Source organism: Polypterus senegalus, chromosome 1 (genome assembly GCF_016835505.1).
Source record: "Polypterus senegalus isolate Bchr_013 chromosome 1, ASM1683550v1, whole genome shotgun sequence".
NCBI lineage: Eukaryota > Metazoa > Chordata > Cladistia > Polypteriformes > Polypteridae > Polypterus > Polypterus senegalus.
Window position 1 is genome coordinate 171268636 of NC_053154.1, and position 22843 is coordinate 171291478.

The window sequence follows — 22843 nt, forward strand, 5'->3', positions numbered from 1 at the left end:
TCTTTAAATCACATGAATCAATACTCATATTTTAGGTAGCTTTTTATGAACGCTTTATTTGTATGCAGACTCGAGTTCATGACCTTATATTATCTTCCTTCTCTCCTCAAAAAAAAAAAATATCTACAGTGTTTAAAACTTTGAATCAGCTTATGTGTTGGTCTGCACACTGCACTTAAGTCTTTCTATCACTCCACAGTCTTAGTTCCAAAAATTGAAATAGTCTTCTTAAACAGATACTTACAAAGGTTAAGAAAGCTTATTTTTCAAATGCCATTAATATGCTACACTTTCACTTCCCTCATCCCATACATTTTAAAGCAAGATGTGGTTTAACTGGTTTAAGAAGACAAAATTGTTTCACTAAACATGTGCTTTAGGCATATAGCATACTGACTCCAAATTTAACATGTAAAAATTAAACTTAAATGAAGACAGGAAAGTATGCATGATGCCATTAATCCACCACAGTTCAATACCTGGCCTGGTTACTGTCCGCACATGTTGTAAATTTTAAACAGTGTTTGAAGTCCATTAAACCCCTGGTTTGTATGAGCCTTTACTTAATGACATCTTTATGTCTCTATTAATATTCTGATATAGAAAAATATTATTTTCTCAGAAAAACAAAAAACTTGAAACTATACAATCAATACATCATAGCTTAGCTTTGGGACTGTGAGCAATAGTGTGCTTGGTTAATTTGTTAGTGCTTTGACTGTGGATGTCTGCAGCAGTAAATTGGTTTGGTTTACATGGAGATGAGGATAATGCACAAGTAACAACAAAAATGACTTCTCTCCTTTTTTCTTCAACAGATACCTTCCAGTCCCTGATCCAGTTTGCCAAGAATCACACCACATCTCTGTTTGAGACAGCATACTGGGCGATGGCCCGTGAGGCGACTGGCCCTACAGTAGAATTCTTCACTGATATCTCTCTCTATATCTTGGGTTTTAATGGCTCGGTGGAAGCAGCTGTCCAGCGTTTCTACAACAACATCTTTCCTTCAGTTTATAATCGGCTATTAAATCCAGAGATTACACAGCTCAGTATGGAGTTCACTGAGTGTCTACGTATGACCAGACCAAGTGTCAACCCTTTTGGGCCACACTCTCAAGCCTTGGCACAGAACTTGTCTCGTTCTCTCAATGCTGCACGATCACTTAGCGAGGCTCTAAGCTTGGGGATGGAAGTGATAAATATCATAGAGCATGTGTCTTTCACACGTGACTGCATTCAGGGCTTAGTGAAGATGCACTACTGCTCCCACTGCCAAGGCCTCACTCTTATTAAGCCCTGTGCCAACTACTGCCTAAATATAGTACAGGGCTGCTTTATGGGCTTAACAGAGCTTGATCAACCATGGCGTGACTACATCTCTTCCCTGAAGGAAGTTACCAATGTGATGGCTGGTGCGCATGACCTAGAGTTTGATCTTCTTGGGATTCAGAGCCAAATTAATGATTCTATTTTTTATGCTCTTCAGAATGGACCCCGGATAACTGCCACGGTGAGATCCCCCTTACATTATATCATTATGGGCTTTGTAGTGATACAGAACCACTTTGTACAGTTGGGTCAGCACTATTGTCCGATTTATTCTATAAACCAACAAAAAATAACAAAGTTCTTCTTTGGGGGTTGGGGTGGGGGGCATTACTTTTTTGCCTTTAATGATACAATTACCGGTATGTGACTTTCCTAATTGAATATTATCAAATTACATGACTTCCAGGACATGGTGTCCCTTGCCGAACAACTACTTCTTCTAGCCAGGGATGAAAGCAGATTTTATTTTGCAATATGGATGTTTGAATTGTTGTGATCTCTGGGATGATTTGAATGAAATTCCATTGTAAAATATGCTTGCTAAACAGCATACCATATTTTCAACACTCACAATGCCATTTAGAAAAATGACATTTAAGCAAGCGTCTTAAATTCAGGCTATATGCAATAGTAGTAGCTATTAAGGTTTGGATTGTGCAAGACATTTCATTTTCCTCCTGGAACAGATAAAACCATTAAAATGATAAGAAAAGAGAAACTTAAAGAATACTAATGACATGTTTATAATGTGGAATGATCATTTTAAATTCACAGCTAAATAATTGTGCAGGAGCAACCCATATGTGAACTAATAAAGAACAAAGTAGAAAGGCTAGACAGAGATGGTGACAGTTCTGATTACATAAGGCACAATGGCAATAAAAATCATTTTAAATAACAGAATAAAGAAGATTGTAATTTAAAATTCAAAGGAAGCCAAAAGATGATATTATATGTCCAGACAATAAAATAAAATAATAAAAAAACTAGCCAACCCACAGCGTACCATACTCTGCATAATCAGGCCGGTTTTTTAAATAATTTTTAAGCACAGGGAGAAAATTAACATTTGAAAAATCGGTAATGTAATAAATCAGCAAGAAAAGCAACATTGTAACAATGCACAGGACGAACCAACACACAATCGTCTGTGTGGCGGTCAGGCGCGGAGGGTGGAACGGGAGGAGAGGAGAAGAACATCCACTCGCTCCCTCCGTCATGCTAGTCTGCTGATTTCTCGTCCAGTATACACTGCCTGCTCATGTGCCCACCTCCAACTTGTCACTCGAGTCGTTGTCGTCTTTGTACAGTCCAGATGCACCTGTGACTCATGTAGATTTTTCATTGCTCTGTGCGGTTTTGGCTGCCTTTCTATATATAATCCACCAAGACACCCAACCACGGTAGCAGCGAGGTGGGAGGAGGGTGTGTACAAAGTGCAGAAGCATCTAAGAAGACGCATTTTTGTCGTGGATGCGAATTGCTGTATGTAGCGTATAAAACAGTTTGCTATGGTGCACGCGGTCGTGCGTTGTAACCGAAAACTCGTTTTTTAAAGACTGCTCACTTCATTGTGTATACGACTGTAGGTGAATGAAAACATGCAATTCTGGAGAGTGAAACATACAATACAGTGTTTTACACGCTGCAGACAGCGATTCACATTCGCGACAAATTGTTTTACACGCTGCATACAGTGATTTGCATCCGTGATGAACATGCCTCTTCTTAGATAGTCCTGTCGCGTCCACTCTCGTTCTCGAAGCATACACACCGCCTGGTCATGTGGTGCCTCTGTGTGAACCGGTGAGGCACAGAGAAGGTCAGCTGACGAGAGAGTGTCTCGACTGTTGCAGGGCCTGCATTGGTGAAGCAGGTGAGACGGTAATGAAACAGAGGCACAGGGCTTATTGGTTTTTAAAGACTGCCTCCTTCATGGGTTTTAACCAAAGCACGGAACGAACCAACACACAATCGTCCGTGTGACACTCAGGCGCGGAGGCTGGAATGGGAGGAGAGGTGAAGGACGTCCACTCCGCTCCCTCCGTCATGCTAGTCTGCTGGTTTCTCGTTCAGTATACACTGCCTGCTCATGTGCCCACCTCCAACTCGTCACTCGAGCTGTCTTTGCACAGTCCAGATGCACCTGTGACTCACGTAGACTTTTCATTGCTCTGTGCGGTTTTGGCTGCCTTTCTATATATAATCCACCAAGACACCCGACCACGGTGGGAGGGGGGTGTGTACAAAGTGCAGGAGTATCTAAGAAGACGCATGTTTGTCGCGGATGCGAATTGCTTTATGTAGCGTGTAAAACAGTTTGCTATGATGCACGCGGTTGTGCGTCGTAACCGATAACTCGTTTTTTAAAGACTGCTCACTTCATTGTGTTTTAGCCTCAGTTGTAAAGGAATGTTTTAAGGATCCCATGGGATACCCCTTGCAAACAGTTTTACACGCCGCATATGGTGATTCACCTCCGCGAGAAACATGCCTCTATGAACAGTCAACGTGGGTCGGAGCTGCATGTGACCTCTACGACAGACGAATATAAATGACGCCGGTTTTTCTGTGTCGTCGCGTCCGAGTTGGTGGGCATGGCTCTGTAAGTTGTCGTATCCAATGGTCTTGGAGTTGGTGGGCGTGGCTCCTTCCTGCGTGCGCCATAGGTGTCTCACTTGTCGCGGCTTAGTGAATCCATGCCCCTTCCGGCGTGCTTTCCATGGTTGTCTTGCCTTAGTGAATTATATATATAGATGTACCTCTTAATACATAAGTCATCGTAGACATGACAATTCCTTACTTTTACTTTTTTAGAAAATGATAACAGTTCTTTAAAATATTGACACAAATGAGTGTCTGAGCATCACCTTTCAGATTCTACTGATGTTTGCATGGGTGGGCTGTCATTAACTATAGTGTCTCTTTTTCCCACTGTTGCAGAGGGAATAGAGCTACTATAACAGAGAAGTTGCACTGGCTACCCAGGCGGTTATTGCAATGCTTTCTATAGGGTGGTCCAGATCTAATTATGCAATTTTCATTATGCTATAACTTATTAAGTTTATTACATAGAAAATCACCAGAAAAATTCCGGACCATCAAGAAGTGTGTGAACTGACGACACAAAGAATCGTCTTTCCGTTGAACTGGAATCGTCTCCACATAAATCAAAGTCATCTAGATGATCTGGATCTGCATAATTAGATCTGGACCACCCTGTATTGTTGTGCCCCCAAGTGCTTATTTAGTTTTATTTTTTGTACTCTTGCATTAAGCGAAGTGGGCTGATTGGTCCTCCAACTTTTCCTACGTGCTCCTTTGCTCATTTACCCATTGACATTATATAATATTCTAAGAAATTGTACAAAGTTCAATGCCCTGTTTATGAACGAAAATATAATAGATGGTTTTATTTCATGCATAATTTAAACACAATATTGTTCAAAATGTAGATTATTCCCAGCAATTATATTATTTTTTTTCCAAGCAATGATAGCTGCATGAAGTGAAAGGATAATCAATGTTTGATTTTTGGATTCACTTATATAGCATTGATAATTGTTAAGCTTGACATTAAAGGAGGCAAAATTTGAATAATGGAGTTGACCAGGAGAAAAAAATGTCAGTAAATACAAGTTAAAAGTTTGTAACTGAGAATCGATCCTATCTGTCATCAAAGCCTACTCATAAATCAAAAATCAATGTCAAAGTTAAAAGGGGGTCTATTAATGCTAATAAAGAGCAAAGCAACAACCAAACAGAGATTTCTTCTTGAATTATTCAAAAGCTAGGATGTGGCAAGGTTTTTTTTACCTGTTTCGTTAAGCCAACGCCCCGAACAAACAGGATTAGTAAAATGGAGCTGTGCATAAAAATTAAGATGGCACTGAAATAAGACATACACATATCAAAAAATTGTAACTCTGTGAAAAAAAAGTTTACAAATGTCAAAAATGAATTCTGTGATCCAAAAACCTATAACTGCATATAAAGATCACTACTGGTTCAGAAATATTCCTCAATATAATAACAAAGAATACTAACATTAATGATAACTATTCTTATGCATATGCACCGTTCAACCATAACATTATAAAGCCACCTGCCTAATATTGTGTTGGTCCCTCTCATGCCAGCAGAACAGCACTGATCCATCAAGGCACGGACTCCACAAGACCTCTGAAGGTGTCCTGTAGTATCTGGCACCAAGAAATTAGTAGCAGATCCTTTAAGTCCAGTAAGTTGTGAGGTGAGAGCTCTATGCATCTGACTTGTTTTTCCAGCACATCTCACAGATGCTCAATCAGATTGAGATTGGGTGAACTTGGAGGCCAAGTCAATGCCTTGAATTCTTTGTAATGCTCCTCAAAACATTCCTGAGCAATTTTTGCAGTATGGCAGGGCACTTTATCCTGCTGAAAGATGCCCCTGCCATCAGGGAATACTTTTGTCATGAAGGGGTGTATGTAGTCTGCAACAATGTTTAAGTAAGCATACATGTCAAAGTAACATCCATATGAATGCCAGGGCCCAAGATTTCCCAGCAGAACATTGGCAAGTGTATTACATTGCCTCCACTGGCTTGCCTTCTTTCCATAGTGCAACCTGCTGCCATCTTTTCCCAATGTAAATGACACTCATGCAACCTAGCTGTCCACATGACTTAAAAGAAAATATGATTCATCAGACTAGGTCACCTCATTACATTGGTCCATGGTCCAGTTCTGCTGCTCATACCCATTATAGGTACTTTTAGTACTGGACCAAAAGCCCTGGGTCATTGTGTAGTGTTTTCATGTTTTTGTTGTGACTACATAGGTTTTTTGGGACACTCCAATTTCCTCCACATTCCATAGAAGTGTGCATTAGGTAAATTATGTCAGTGTCAGTGTATGTGTGTGTGCCCTTTTATAGACTGGAGTCCACTACAAGGTTGTTTCTTGCTGTGCACCTAGTGCCACTTGGACAGGTTCCACATCATAATGACAGTGTTCAGGATTAAGCAGGCTGTAAAAAGTTGTAGGCAATTTAATTTTAAATGACGGCTGTTTTCATTTTATCATACACATGAGACATTGTCTTCACAGTTTTCTGTGGACCAGCAGTAAAACATCTGCAAATATATTTTTCCATTTTATAAAAGCTCTGTACTCATTCATATTATATGTATAAGTCACACATGCAAAGGAATGTCCTGCATTTATCTGATATAGAAGTGACACTTTCTCCACAAAAGTTATCACCTTCCTGGCCTTTTTAGCTATAGACTCACCCATACTTGAAAATTCACTGGTTATAGACATTAAATGAGGCAAAATTTGAATAATGGAGTTGACCAAAGCAACACCACCAAATATAGAGGTCTACCAAATACTAGAAAGCATAATGGTGGAGTACAAATAGAGTTCTTTATTTTGGGCTAATTCACAAATTCACTGCAAAAAGCAAGGGATGACTGCATGTATATGAAACATAAATAAGGTCAAGATTAATAAAGGGTACAGGTGGCACTTGAACCATGATGCTGCTGATTTATTTGGACATGCTACCTTCTGCAATGTTCTAAGATGGCGGTTTCTGACTATTAAACTCAAAACCTCATCACAGTTTCCTCTGATTTTTTTTTTCGCAAGTAAGATCGTTCCTCCCCCACACTATGCGACTCTTCAATTCCACCTGGGGGAGTAAATGCTAACATTAATTTTATTTTAATTTTTTTCATTTTTAAGTATCTATCTATCTATCTATCTATCTATCTATCTATCTATCTATCTATCTATCTATCTATCTATCAATTACCTTTTCATGAAGGTGAATTTTTCTATGTGCAAACAGCCATGAGATCGATCCATTAATGAAATCCACTTTCCTTAAGTTGCTTGCAAATAGAGAAGAATTTTTTTTTGTCAGTCAGGCAGTGAGTCAGTATGGAAAATAAAGTTTTATAAACAAACACTCTCACACACAAGTAGTTTATATATACTGTAATCTGCAAAAATTAGATGAAAAACATAAAAAGGTTTTGGGTACGAGTTGACAACCTGTACTGATGCTGAATGGATGAGAAAAGAAAAAGAGAAAGGTCTTTGAGGGCGCAAAACACTTAGCATCGGCCAAAACAACAATGGAAATGTAATGGATCGATCCTTCCACTTTAAGAAGTGGATCTCAGATGAATGCCAGCTTCCAGAGGTTTTGAGAATTTATTGACCCAGAAGTGGTGGAGTTTGGTATCGGAAGCAGGAGGCAAGTCAGTTATTTTTTTGTTGACGAGCTTCAGAGTTGCAGATAGACATGCTGTTAGTGACATGTTGTTAGTGAGAGCACCTCCTCTCTGTTTGATGTGATATTGCCTACCTTTTTGGTGCTTCTAAGATGTTTCCCCAGTTACAGTGTAATAGATAGAGTAGACACATAGAGTTTCAAGGCACCTGAAGGCAAACCCTGTACAACTAAATTGAAAAAAAAAAGTTGTGTAAATGACATTGCAAAAATACATCTTTTCATATGGGAGTCTTACAGAGACTGCTCAAAGATACAGTGATGCTTTTGCTTTCGAGTAGTTTTAGGCAGAAGAAGTAGGTGACATAATTGGTGTTGAAACCCTCAATCTTCCAGCGTGCAGAGGAGGAAGAGTAAGAGCATAAGTATACAGCACCAACACATGGAATGGTGGGAAATTACCATCACTCAAGCTCATAAGCTGTCCCCTATGTGCACGCTTGAGACAACAGGTACCTGACAGTATATATACATATTATGTATATATATTGTGAACTTGGACACGGACACAGACAGACGGACATCGTTGGCTCCACCACACACTGTTTATTTACAATAATTATTTACAAATCAACGTGCACTCCCCAGTGCCACTTGCACCAATTCCCCAATTGTCCAGGCTCACAGTCTTTTGTGCCTTTCCTTCCTGACCAGCTCTGTCCACTACTGCCCAACATCCACTGCTGACTGGAGGGAGGCGGCCCCTTTTATAGGAACCCGGATGGGCTCCAGCTGCTTCCCGGCAATCAGTCCTAGCCACACCCCAGTGTGGCGGAAGTGCCGCGCCCGGAAGCCGTCCGGGTGTCCCCTGTCGTCTTCCCCCCAGCACTTCCTGGTGTGGCGGAAGTGCTGGGCTCCAGGGTTCCTCAGGCACCTTGGCGCCGCCTGGCAGTGGCCACGGGCCCCTACAGGGTTGGGCTTCCAAGCCCTGTACCCGAGGCCCCCAACCTAACCAGGACGGACGCCCCTTCGCGGTCTGGAGGAGGCACAAGCCCTCCTCTGGTCCTCCTGGGCGTCCCGAGCGTCCTGTCGGGCTCTATACCGGCAGTGCTCCCGCCCCCTTCCGATAGCCCCCGACTTGCCTGCTTGAGTCCTCCGCCGCAGGTTCCATGCCCGTCCTCTCGATGTCCGCGGGACCACTCTCGCAGGCGGCTCGCCCAGCCACCCAGGGGATTCCTTCTGCCCCCGCAGAGGATGGCCCTTCTCCGGGCGCTCGCCCCCAGCGAGACGCCCCTTCCTATCGGAATTCCCAGCATTCACCCCTCGGTTCCTCCTTCTTCTCTTGGATGCCTTGATGGTCTGGGTCTGAGCATGGCAACAGCTCAAATCCAGCCCCGTCTGCGTCCCTGCAGAGCGACAGGAGACTGCTGCAGGCTTGGAGCACAGGGCGCTAGGACCCAGGGCACTCATCAGCCCCTGTCCTGCCAGCGCCTGCGTACTCAGTCTCCTCGCCCGATCGGCCGTCTGCACTGCTGCATCCACTGTGGGGGGATCGCTTACTCGAAGTCGGTCCTCCTTAATTAAGTCGCGACCATGTTCGGCGGATCCCCCTTTATGCTTTACGGGGACGATACCACTTACCTTCCCCGTGGTGTCTCGATTGCCAAAGGCTCCAATGTTGTGCCGATCCTCCGTCAGACGCGGCGTCTCTCCCGACATGACCGCCTTCCCCCTCAGCTGCTCCAAACCGAGCACGAGATCACCAAGCACCTGAATTAGTGACGACTCGGCAGGCCGAAGGCATTCCTCCGGCTCGCGCCGAGCGAAGGCATTCCTCCGGCTCGCGCTCGCGGGCATTCATCCTCGCCGAGCCGCTGGTGGAAACAAAGAGACAGACGCCGGTGAGCTAACCTGTCCATCAGCTCCACGCGATGCCTGCCTCCGGTGGGCCACTCCCTCTGGCCCAATCGGGTCCCGCTTAGGCACGAGACTGGCGTTCCTTGGTCCCGCCTCAGTCCAATCAGTGGCGGGCACACAAGACACACCAGCCAATCCCGTGCCTGTCAGCGAGCGGGACATCCGGCCCACGGCCATCTTGTCTCCCCTGCTCTGGGTGCGGTGACGTGCCTCCTCGCCGCTTCGCAGCTGCGGTGATTCTCCGAGCTGCAGCGGCTTCGATTTTACAGCCTCCTCTGCCCATCCCATCGCGCTGCCGACAGCCCGTGGCCCGGCGTGCTCCTGCCACCGATGTGGATCCGGATCGTCCCTCCCTGTAGGGAAAAAGGTAAGCGCGACCCCGAAGGGCCGATTGCCGCAGGGCAGGGCACTCACCTCCCGGTTCCCGTCACTCCGAGGCCCCTGTTCTTCCTCCGCACCCGGGGATGGCCATTCTGCGGTCCGGCGACGGTCTCTGGGGCGAACCGCTCCCGCGGGGTTATGCACGGGCCGCTCCCGCGGCCAGTGTGTGGGGTCCGCTGCTGCGCCGGGTCGTTCACAGAAATTTGTTTTAACAAAACAGGTCCCCGTCTTGCACCAGACGGATCATCCTGCCGGCTACGCCACTGTGAACTTGGACCCGGACTCTAGCCTCGAATGAAGGGAGACGGCCCCTTTTATACATGACCCGGATGAGCTCCAGGTGCTTCTGACACTCCCCCGTTGGCCACGCCCCAGCGTGGCGGAAGTGTCGGCTGTTCTCCTGGCAGCTGTCCAGGTATCCTCCAAAGTCTTCCCCCAGCACTTCCTGGGGTAACAGGTCCCCAAGGCATTGGGGTGCCTCCTGGCGATGACCACAGGCCCCTACAGGGTGGAGCTTCCATGACGTCCCTCATGACGTCCCGGCCGGGTCATGGCCCCTGGCATCCCTGACAATATATATATATATTGTGAGGTGCAAATGAAAAACAACAGAATCAAAGAAAAGCTGGCCACTGAGACAATAAGTTGGCTATCTCTAGCAAGTCTGGGTCAGGGATCTCTGTCATACAGGATTCAGAATGATACTCCATCTTCCAGGAGTGTTGACATTTATATTGTCTCAACTGGAACAGGCAGGGATTAGATGATGGTGGCTGTGGCTTGGCTTAGGTGCCTTCACTGGGCATCTTCTTAGAGCTATGGAAGAGAAAAGAGACAGTATTGTTAACGTTGATGCCTCCTCTTGCCCCAGCAGGGTATTGCATACCTTGTCTGAGCCTGTGGCAAACAGCCGGGCCCTCGCATGACTGGGATGACTATATAGTGAAAAGACCAGGGGAGAGAGCATATTCAGAGCATTATCTCCCCCAGAACGCTAGGTGGCAGCCCCCCTAGGTTGCAGCAGTTTCCTGCTGACTCTCACAGGGCTCCTTGGGAGTTGGAGTTTGGAGCAGCTCTGTTGGGCTCCATGAGCGCTGCCAGGGGGCTGTGGAGAAAAGGCTAAGCCCTATGGTACAGTACCTCCGCCACATTCAGAATTGCTGCCAGAAGAAGATCATTGGACACCTGGAGCACTTCCGGGTGCCCTATAAAAGGAGCCAGCTGCCACTACCCCAAGATCCGGAGTAAGGAGGTGAAGGACAAAGCTTGCCAGGAGGAGTAGAGGCAGACTGAGAGAGAAAGAAAAGGGAAGAAGAGAGAAGATAAGACATTGGTGTGTGCTGTGTTTATGATGCTTAGAACTGTGCTGTGTAGGTGGGAAACGGGGAAGGCATTTCCCATGAGGAAAAAGAAAGAAAATAAAAATGTGTGTGCTGAACTTGTGTCCTGAGGCTAAACTGAGGGGGTAAGAAGACAGTGTTAGTGACAGTGCCCCCTCTCATCACGTGGTGGACCTGTTTATATTCACAGAGCCAGGAAGATAACCCCCAGGAGCACATGCGTGACAGCATATCTATAAATAGAAGGAACTGGAGCCCCACACAGAACCCTGTTTTCTGAGGATGGAGATATGTGTGTGATGCTGTGCCGACAGCAGCTTCAACAGTAATTCTTTAATTTGATTTAAGTTCCTTCCTGCTCAGTGTTCCATTCAACACTCATACAGGTCATTACTCTTTTTCTAAAGGCACGTTGTTGGATGGACCTAAATTGCTGCTGCTTTTCCTGTGCTGCAGAGAAGGAAATAGGCTTCTGGTGTTTTGGCTCCACCGCTCCTGTGTTCCATTTATTTTGTTGCACCTAAAATCAGTGCAGTGGCTTTTTTAGCTCTGATGAATTTATTTGAATGGACAGTATATAATTGTTTGTGCCTGTTCAAGTTACAGTATCTGTTACTTATATATTTTAAGGTCTTTACGCATTGATATCTTAGAAATATTTATAAAAACAAATAAAGTTGAGTATTCAAAGTTAAAACAAATTATATGCTGAAATATCATTTTTTAATGTTCTGGTTTAATACACCACATGTATAAGCCACTATCACTTTATGATAATTTCATTTTTGAATCAAAGATTTTCACTTCTTTTCCCAATCAGTGCTTTCTAGATTGCAGTGACCGGTATAATGGTAAACTCTTTACATTTGGGGCTTACAGAATACAGCGTTACATAAGTTTTAATGACAACCCTACTTTTTATATTCACCATTTAGTGACCTACTTATATCCACTTAGCCACCCTCATTTTGAACCTCCTTTTCTATTCAGATTGTCCTGGCAGTGGCAGATGCAAGGCTGGGATCAACCATGTTAGGATTTTATGGCATGCAAAATTTAATCACACATTCACAGAACATGCTGATATCAGAGGAAATTAGTCACCAATTATTGAGGAATGAAGGAAGGGAAAAATCTGACAAACAAAATGGACAGGGAAACTAACAGTGGAAATATAAAAATATAGTGCTCACTACTGCATGTTCACCTTTTTACATATAAGAGATATAACTGGGGCTTTTTGTTATTTAGTGCTCATAAGTAGCTATAGCAGCAATATGAGAAAACCCGAAATTGACCAGAAGAGACAAAACCACATATTTGAACTGGCGAAATCATATATTTTTCTTTAGTTCATTCATTTTCTCTTCAATGTTTATTCTGATCAGAGTAAGCATCATTGAAAGAGGATTTGAATATTTAATGTATATGCAAATTAGGGGGAAAACCACATTTTTAAGAAAAAAAAAAAGCTTTCAAAATAATTATTTGGAATGTTTCCATGTGTGTCTCGTGTTGAGTGGTTTTTCAGGAGTGTTATTTACTGTGTATTGTATTTCTATTTTGTGTTCAAATATAGCCAATGAAATGAAGCAAAAACCCAAGGACAAGTTTGAAACTGAACACAAATGCTGAACATCCACACCATATTTAAAATGACCTCAAAGACATTTACAATTTTGCTTCGAAAACTTGAAGGGATGCCAAGTATACCACAACCAGACCTGCAAAACAGATGAAGCGCATGCTGAGCTTTAACTTTCCATGAAATGCAGGTTTAACTATGCCACTGGTTATACAGCTAAAAATGGAGTTGGTGGCATTCAGTTCTAAGATTGTAAAAAAAGTACTTGAGTTTTGTTCCCTACATAAAGACCTTGTAAATTTTGAAATATTTTTTGAATTTCTCTATTTAGATTAGCTCATTCTTGTTTTCTGTCCCGTTGTCTTGGTGAGGTGGTAAAAGACAAAAATGCTCCTGGAAAATGCCAAGGTGCTACCAATTCAATCTGAGGGACAGAATTCCTCCTACATGTCTTAGATCTGCCAAGTATGTGTCTGGCAGAAGGGGACCAGGAGGCATCCACATTAGATGTGAAACTACCTTCAATAATTCCTGTCAAACTGGAGTGGAAGCATCTTTGCTTCAGGATCCTTTTGGATTCTAGACAGGCTTACTGTTACACCTTAATGTGATGGATGAAGTTGTATTCTTCTCAGCCATCTCTACAAATAATCTAATTCATGGCCAAATGAGGCTAAAAATATAATATCTGAGCTGTCAAGAAGCAGCTCCCATCTCAAGCTGGATGCTCTCAACTGTGTCTTGATATGCTCTTGAACGTAGGGTAAAGTAGACCCTCACCAGTAGTGGCTTATACTAGCTGTAAATAGATTACACTTCATCCAAACATTGCAGACACAACTCACACGTTTTAACTATAGCAACTTTTGGGACATAACAGTAGTCCTAGAACACAATAATCCTACAGTACAGTACCTCCTGTAAGATAGCCCACAGAGAGCAGTCTTAAGTTTTCTTCAGGTGTATTGTCATGACTCCTGAAGTAGCAATGTAATGATAAAGAGATGGTCTAGCTCTTTGACAAAAGTAGAATTTTGCATTGATATTCCTGGAACTGACTTTTATAGAGTAGCTGTTGGGGCTGACCTTTTTTGCTTTTTTTTATTTTTTAAAGATGACTTTTAACCCAATTCACATTTCAGACACCCTTTAGAAGATACATTAATCGACGAACCCTAACAATATAAAGTGCCTCATCAGCTTTTCAACTGGATCTAATCTACTCCTCCAGTTTTGCCCATTGTGGTGCTTCTCAGTCATAGCAGCAACATTGGTCATTTAAAATGGGACCACTCTTACCAAAGGTTTACTCCTTCCTCTGAGAATGGTGTGTTTACTGGGTGTTTCTTCTACCTTTTAAAAATATTCTCAGTCAAAGGTTAAGGTTCACTTACTCTTGGTGAGAACTGCTGTGTTTCTGTCCTAATTAATTTAATCGCTAAGTTTTGATGCTTGCCTGCAGAAAGCTATGTCAAATCTGGAGACACTTGGTTAACATTTAATTAAAAGCCACTTAGTCCTAAATTGAGATTAATAAAGTGTATTGTATCTAATCTAATCTAATCTAATCTAATCTAATCTATTTGCAACTGCACAGGCACCAACTACTGTTCAGCCATTGATCCATAGGGCCTACTCGACTGATGAAGTGTTAAACCGAGTCAGTCCAGATCATCTACCCTAAATTGGGAAAGCACATCTTCTATAGGTGTTTTATTAGCTCTGTCTGAAAAAAAAAACATTTGATGGGTATTCTCTGGATACTCTCATTAGCTATTGGTCTGCACTAACCGATGCCATTTGAGTCAATTCAAAAAGGAAGTGGTTATCAATTTACATTTTAGCATAGATTTTTACTTAGGGTCTCATAACAGTTAGTTAGTTGACACAGCTATGGCATATATGCTAGTAGAACTGTGTAGTTAGTGGGCTGTACCCTTTTGAGCACCACACCTTTTATTTGTAAGAAAGCATATACTGTACATGCAAACAGCAATCAAAGTTTTCCTCTTTGAAACTTGAATTTGTATTGAAGTAACTTTCTCATTAACTGGTACAAACACCAAATGTATAGTACCCATCTGAGCGCTTATGAGTATCCCAACAAATATGTAGGTCATCAAACTGAGGAAAAAGGAGAAACCCCCAGAAAAAGGTTCTAATTCCTAAGCTAATGTTACATACAGAGTTAAGCCAAGCAGCATCCAGATGGTACTTTTCAGCTCTTACGCCACTAGTAAAGTAATATCCTATGGCCCAAGAGCAATCATTTTGGGTTTATGCACGAGTGTGTACTGCAATGGAATGATGACAAGTCCAGAGTCAGTTCTGTCCTTGTACCTTATGGTGCTTGAGTAGGCATCAGTTCATCACACTCCTGAAGTGGACAAATGGGTGAGGAAGTGATATCTTATTCTAATAGCATGCACAATACAAGAACTAACACCAAGCAGATGATACCAAGCTATGTGGATTGGCAGATAATCTGGAATCTGTTGAATCATTACAGAGGGACTTGCACAGCATACCAACTTGGGAAGGTTTCTAGCAGAAGAATTTAATGTAACTAAATGTGAAGTATACACATAGCAAGTAAAAATGTTAGATTTGAATACACATGATATGATATGATAAGAATTTAGGCGTCAGAGTGGACTCATCAGTATCAACTGCCAGACAGTGTTCAGAAGCCATTAAGAATGCTAACAGAATGTTGGGATATATTGCATAATGTGTGAAGTACCAAGGAGGTTATGCTCAAGCTTTATAACGCACTGATGAGGCTTCATCTGGAGTACTGTGTGAAGTTTTGGTCTCCAGGCTACAAAAAGGACATAGCAATGCTGGAAAGAGTCCAGAGAAGAGCTAATAGGCTGATTAAAGGATTACTGGAGATGACTTATGAAGAAAGGTTAAAAGAGCAGAGCCAAAGAGAGATTAAGAGGAGACATGAATATAATGTTTTAAATGCTGAATGTCTAGCTCTTACCTAGATTGTTATAATTTTCTAATGTTCTAAAGTTCTAATACAATACAGAGCACCAGTCCAACATATCGGCAGTTAATCAATTAAGATAGTTTAAAGTACACTTTTTTTAGGGAAGAAAACAGCATTACCTGGAGAAAAAAAAACATTCAGAAATTAGGAATGCATGACAGTTGTACCAAGAAAGTTTCCCAGAATTACTCTGGTGCAGTGGAGACACCTGCTGGTATCAATCTGGGTTTTGGTGTGTTAATATTAATATTCATTTTCTTTCAAATTTGGACTTTTTCCATTTATTTGTCTTGTTGTTTATTATTTTTGTTGCTATTCTGGTGACACCATCTTGTTTCTTGTTTTGGCATGGTCGCTGCCATTTTGTGTTAATCTTTGCTTGCTATTTATGGTTGCTGTGATACTTTGATTTTGCTTAGTGTTTCTGGCTTTGAAGTTCACTTCTTTCTGACTGTTTTGGTTTTCTCACCTCTAATTGTTATTAGATCACAATTGTTTCTGATTCCTCTCTTTCCTGATTATTTATCTGCTTATCCACTGGCCACATACCTATTCAACAAGGTGTTCATAATATCTACAGGAAGTGCTGTCTGTGCTTTTTGCATTATATTAGGCTAGTGAAACACATGGACCTATGGTCCTAAAACAAAAGGCAAATGCAAACAAAGTTAAATATAAGGATCTGTCAATACTTTTTACATTTTCTAGTTACTACAGTTCCGCTAGAAAAGATCCATCCATCCATTCATTATCCAACCCACTATATCCTAACTATAGGGTCATGGGGGTCTGCTGGAGCCAACCCAGCCAACATAGGGGTCAAGGCAGGAAATAAACCCAGGGCAGGGAGCCAGCCCACCACAGTCTAGAAATGATAATGCACTTTTTTTTTACTTCTGGTGTTTAATCTACAGCAAGCAGAACTTTTATGTTTTGGCAGCACGTTCATTTGTGTTCACTGTTAAAAAAATGTAGTTTGACATTGATCACATTGCTGATGTAACTTTGTAAAACAGTGGTCTTCAAAGAAACATCAATGTAAGGATGTAAAAGCAATGCTTCCATATGGTCAGAAATGTCAACTATTTGATGATCTTCTCAATATTTGTTATCAGTTTCTGTCTCTGGAGCATTCTTGCTCTCTATGTCCTGGATTTAGCCTTCCCTGCCTATGAGCCATCGTGTTTGGCTGCTACTAAACTGCCCAATATATTTATTGCAATAAACTTTTTTATCCACAATTACAGTGGCCACTAGGTTGCCACAACCTATAGTGTTTTTAATCTGCAGAACGTATCAAGCTATACTCAGGACCACTTCTTACTTGTCTTTGTGCTTCAGAGTCTTGTCTGCATCATTTTCTTTGTTATTTAAACCTTCTGCAGTGTGCTTGATGTTCAGCAAATACTGTATCTCTGTTCTTTTTTTTCTTTCTGCCATTATGGTGGATATCACTTCATTTCTTGATCACTTAACCACAAACACATAACCACTGGCCTTTTTGCTGTACTTTATGGCCACAAGGTTGCCACTACTTAATATCTTGTATTCAGGATTACTTTTGGCTTGTGTATGTGTTTGAACACCTTGTATTCTTATTCTTTCTCATTCTTGGTTGGGTAATTGCCTTTTATAATGTGCTTGATGCTCTGTAGATGCTGCTGCTCTTCTTATTTTCTCTCTGCCATAATGGTGGTTATCACTTGGTGTTTTGATCAGTTTCCCCTTAAACACACGACCACAGGATGCCCCCACCTATAATTGCTTGAATGTCCAGAACCTACCATGTCATATGCTTTTCATTAACAATAGGATTATATTTCTAGCCCCATTAGTTTTTTAAGTAATTGCGTGGCAGAAAGGCACACTTTAGCATTTTATTTATATAAAGATCATATTATACAGACTTCCCTTGAATTGCATAGGAAATTTGCTCCTGAAAATACCTTTGTAAGTTGTATTTTCTGAACACAAACATGTAGTTACCATTTTAAATGGAATCAATATGTAAGCATTCCCAAGCCTGATGTCCCCCATTTTCTGTTCATATAATATCAAAATACTTGAAAACTGACAGAATTTGTTAATGGAAATTAAACATCAAATATAAATGCTCCTTAGGAAACCTGTTCATATGTTTTAGGTTTCACATTCAAAGGAATGGTCTTTCTATCTTCCTTAGGCTTTTGTAATTCTTTCATGATGTTTTTTGGAGCCATGATACCCAAGACAATGTAAGAAAACAAAAAACAAGTATGCAACACACGTGGCGAACATAAAACAGTAATATTATATTATCCACATAAAATGTTTTTATGATTGCTTTGTCCAGTCCATGGTTATAAAAAGATGGCACCTATTCTGTCAATATGAGGTTTAAGAAAATTATCATTCCTGGATTACATTATGTTCCTAAATATAAGAACAGTTCTGATGCCAATAGGACACTCAGGTCAACAAAGTTCATCATCTCCAAATTACCTAATTTTAACAAAATATTGTTGAGCTGCTTATCGGTTTCTGAAGAGCTTGTATTAATTATGATGCTACTAAAGTGACCCATGGGTGGCTCAACATAAGAACAAGGGACAAAAGTGAGCTGACAAACAAGTGGCAGGAAAAGTGTGCCACGATGGCTAAACCATAATTGAGTAAGCACCAGTGCAGCTCAAGCGCATACGTACAATATTTGCACATCAGAGCTCTGCACTGGACTGTTTTTTAATCCTATTCCCAAAGATATCCTGATGGCTCCTGACTGCTGCATAGTAACTTAAAATTTGTTAGTAGAGGGTTAACCATTGCAAAATGTAAATCATTCATGCACACATAATGCAAGGGGAAACAGTATACATAAATGGTGAAAAAATGTTAAACCATGCAAATAAAAGGTAACTGCATTGTACATTTTACAGTGTCACATTATGTACAATTTCTCAGAAAGAGTATAGATACAGGACCATTCCATTTTTCTGTATTACCTGATGCAGACAGTGGTTAAGAAGGACATATTTTAATTTGTAGGGATTTTATTCATAAGCTATTAAACATCACAAAGCACAAACCTTAAAGCGAATAAGATTTTAATGTGCAATGGGGCCTGTTCCTTGTTTTTGTAGGCAACCACTAAACTAAATTCCACCAGCTGCACACTTTGCTATCTGCAGATATTTTTCCTGCTTGCATTTGTCACCTTGCTCTTTGGTTAGCATGCATTTGTTGGTGCTCTTTTGCCCCACGCACTTTTTAGCAGTGTGTTGTTGCTTGTATATACATACCTCTGTGTAAAGAAAAAGCCTTTTTAAAAGAATTACATTTTAAAGCTATAATAGCACTTACTTTGTTTACTCTCTTTATAATTTTATGCACTGCTACCATATCTCTTATTTTTCTTATTCACTTCAATTACTTTCTTACTTTTGACAACATGGTGAGTTGGACAGATTATGTCACCCTTAGCAACTTCCATGACACTCCCAGGCCAGTAGAAACATACAGTATAATCCCTCCGAATTGTGCAGTTTATCCATAGTGGATCATACGTGATGCGTCCTATGTGGTAGGCACCTAGGGGGCATCAAAACTATAATATATGCTTATATACTCAACAAAAAAAGAAATGTCCCTTTTTCAGGACTGTGTATTTCAACAATAATGTTTTAAAAATCCAAATAACCTTACAGATCTTCATTGTAAAGGGTTTAAACAATGTTTTCCATGCATGTTCAATTAACCATAATCAATTAATTAACATGCACCTGTGGAATGGTCGTTAAGACCTTAACAGCTTACAGAAAGTAGGCATTTGAGGTCACAGTTCTAACAACGCAGGACACTAAAGAGACTTGTCTACCGACTGTGAAAAACACCCAAAGAAAGATGCCCAGGGTCCCTGCTCATCTGCGTGAACGTGCATTAGGCATGCTGCAGGGAGGCATGAGGACTGCTGATGTGGCTAGGGCAATAAATTGCCATGTCCGCACCGTGAGACGCCTAAGACAGCGCCACAGGGAGACAGGAAGGACAGCTGATCATCCTCGCAGTGGAAGAGCCCGGATCTCAATCCCATTGAGCACGTCTGGGACCTGTTGGATCGCAGGGTGAGGGCTAGGGCCATTCCCCCCAGAAATATCCAGGAACTTGCAGGTGCCTTGGTGGAAGAGTGGGGTAACATCTCACAGCAAGAACTGACAAATCTGGTCCAGTCCATGAGGAGGAGATGCACTGCAGTACTTCAAGCAGCTGGTGGCCACACCAGATACTGACTGGTACTTTTGATTTTGAGCCTCCCTTCATTCAGGGACACATTGTGAAACATTTTTAGTTTATGTCTTATGGTGTTGACTCTTTTAGTGTTCATACAAATATTTACACATTAAGTTTACTGAAAGTAAAAACAGTTGAAAGTCAGAGGACGTTTCTTTTTTTGCTGAGTATATATATGAAGTGTTTCCTCTTCATCCTATGGAAGAATCCAGTTGACATGAGAAAATGTGTGTGAATGATTGAGAGTGCCCTGAAATGTACTGCCATCCCAACCAAGGTTTGTTCCAGCCTTAGATCCATGCTTTGGCATATCATCCACAAAACTGTTACCACTGTATCAGTGATGGTCTCATGATCATCTCTGCCCTCATTCATGAATAAAACTGTGACTATTTGAACTTCTCCATATTACGGCAGATACCCACCTTACGCGTCTGGACTTTACCTATTGTAATTATATCGTTTTTTGGCAATATGAGGACCAAAATTGCAAAGAGTATTTCAAGTGAGACCTCACAATCTTCTGGTACAGGTTAAGGACAATGTCTCCTTAATTCCAAGTAATGTGCTAAGCAACCCAAGATCTTAACATTTTCAATTGTTTCTACACACTGTTGGTAACAAAGAGTTCCCAATAGTTATATCTAATTTTTGTACAAAAAAAGTTGCCCCGTTTTAGCTGAAATATAAATTTTTGTATGTTTGATTGAATTGTGGGTGTCTACTAATTTTACTGGGTGTCATCCATCTTAATTTTGTTCAATTCTAAACTAAGGCTTGTCACACATGTGCACATGGGTGGCAGCTAAAGGGCCTGAACAATGGTAGTTCCACGCCATGCCAGGGGGTGGCGACGTGCATTGACTTTCTCTCTCTGTGCCCATAAAGGCATCACTTCCAGTTCCAGCGCCAATAATGCCTTCACTTCAGTTTCCAGCACCAAGGATAACGTCACTTCCAGTCCAGAAGCTGGCACTTCCGATTCTGCCGCAAATGATGATATCACTTCTGGTCTTGGCCTTTAAAGCTGCCATCTTTACACCTCTCAATCGGTTCTGTTTTGGACTTTGTACCAAGCACAACTCAACAAAAGATCTGCAGCCAGGGCATATTATACGGGTGGCTGCCCCAAACCTTTGATGTCTCCTGTGTATTCTTGTCACAGGTTAAAACTGTATCAAGACAAAGCAGACCAAATCAAACATAACATTTCTTTACAGTGTCCTGGCAGTTTTATACATGTGTCACATCATTTCTAATCAACTGTAAACTAAAATAACTTTACATTTGTGTCTGTGTTGAAGTGTGCGTGATTGTGCTCAATAAATAACTGAACCAAACCTCTTTGCGACCCTTGATGAGGAAATCTTAACAGAGAAGATGAATAGATGCAAGGATAATAGCACTCTTCCAACTTATTCCCACACTTCTTTAAACAGAGGATATTTGAAATCTGGAACAATTCTATCGAGTCATGCAGCTCAAGCGGATGACCTACCATAAATTAAGAACTGACCGCATGGGACCTCTGGGACACCTTGGCAATTAATTTGTAAACCTTCTTAGGTTCTTAACTGGCTGTCTCTCCCAGCTCCTATTAAAAATGTAGCACTCAAGGATGGAGCATTTGGCAGGCTCACATCAGTTTTTGTATTTTGCTTAATTAGACTGAAGTAAGCCAATCTTGGTGATTTCCAAATTATTTAATGCAACACTGGGCAAATGCTAATCCTGTGTAAAAATGAATGTACTGTATTAATAGAGAGCATTAGAATGGCACTCGCCTTAAAATGCTCTATACAAAAAATAAAGATTGACGCAGTTCTATAGAGTCTAGGAATTGGATTACAAGAACAACAGAAAGGCAGTGAGACGTGAACAGTGAAGAGGCCTTAATGAAATAGAGATCGTGTTTTAAAGATGCCATCCATTGTTTGAATTCAAGGCCCACAACTGTTCCTGGTTTTAGTTATAAGTTTCATGCAAGCTATAATTGGCGCAAAATCTGCCTTGTATCATGTTCACAGTTGATGTAATTACTGTATGCACATCTGAGCTTCATTGACTGTTCTTTCTGTTCAGACTGACATTTGAATCACCGCCTCACTTAATCCTGACCCAGTGGAGTTTCATTAGCTCATTAATCTAATTTAGAAGCTAAAATACAGACTAACTAGAAAATAATTGTCCAGGTAGCTTGCCAGTTCAACATGTTGTCACCTATTCATTAGTTTTGTGAAGCTGTGCGTTCCATTTCACGGTTGTGAAAAGACGGTTTAGGCAGAAGGCAGGATTGGGCACTGAATGGGACACCATAATGCACACTTATACACTCTCCCCAGCCGCATTTAATTTGGAGAGAGCAAATAACCAACTCTGGATGAGATGCTGTCTCATTGTCTGGCATACCAACTCAAACGTGGCCAATTTAGTTCACAGTGTTGACCTTACAGCATTATGTTTGGGAGGAAACTGGAAAATCAGAGAGATCCTGCACTGATGTGTGGAGAACTGGCAAACCACATGCCCTCAAAGACTTGGCAAGGTCCCAAGAGCTGTGAAGCAGCTGACCTAAGCACTGTGCCACAATGCAACTGAATTGCGCAATTTTTGTGATTAATTGCAAGGAACTGTGTGAGGAGGAATGGTACTACACCTTGAACTTATATATGAGGAAAGGTTACCTTACTTCCAAGTCACTCCTGAGAATGGCACCTTTCTAACAGCACTGAAATGTTATTAAAATGTACTTCTTTGCATATTTTGAAGTATATTTCTGGTATATTTTAATCTTACACT

The 22843-nt window shown here is 41.5% G+C and overlaps 1 protein-coding gene across 3 annotated transcripts in view; it reads left to right on the forward strand.

Annotated features, from left to right (window-relative positions):
* The window catches only part of LOC120535224 (glypican-5-like), a 327258-nt gene that overhangs the window by 123039 nt on the left and 181376 nt on the right, over positions 1-22843 (forward strand). For all 3 annotated transcript variants that reach the window (XM_039762929.1, XM_039762946.1, XM_039762938.1), the window contains exon 3: positions 819-1513. In XM_039762929.1, the coding sequence (XP_039618863.1) occupies positions 819-1513 (695 nt within the window). The remainder of the gene's footprint in view (positions 1-818; positions 1514-22843) is intronic.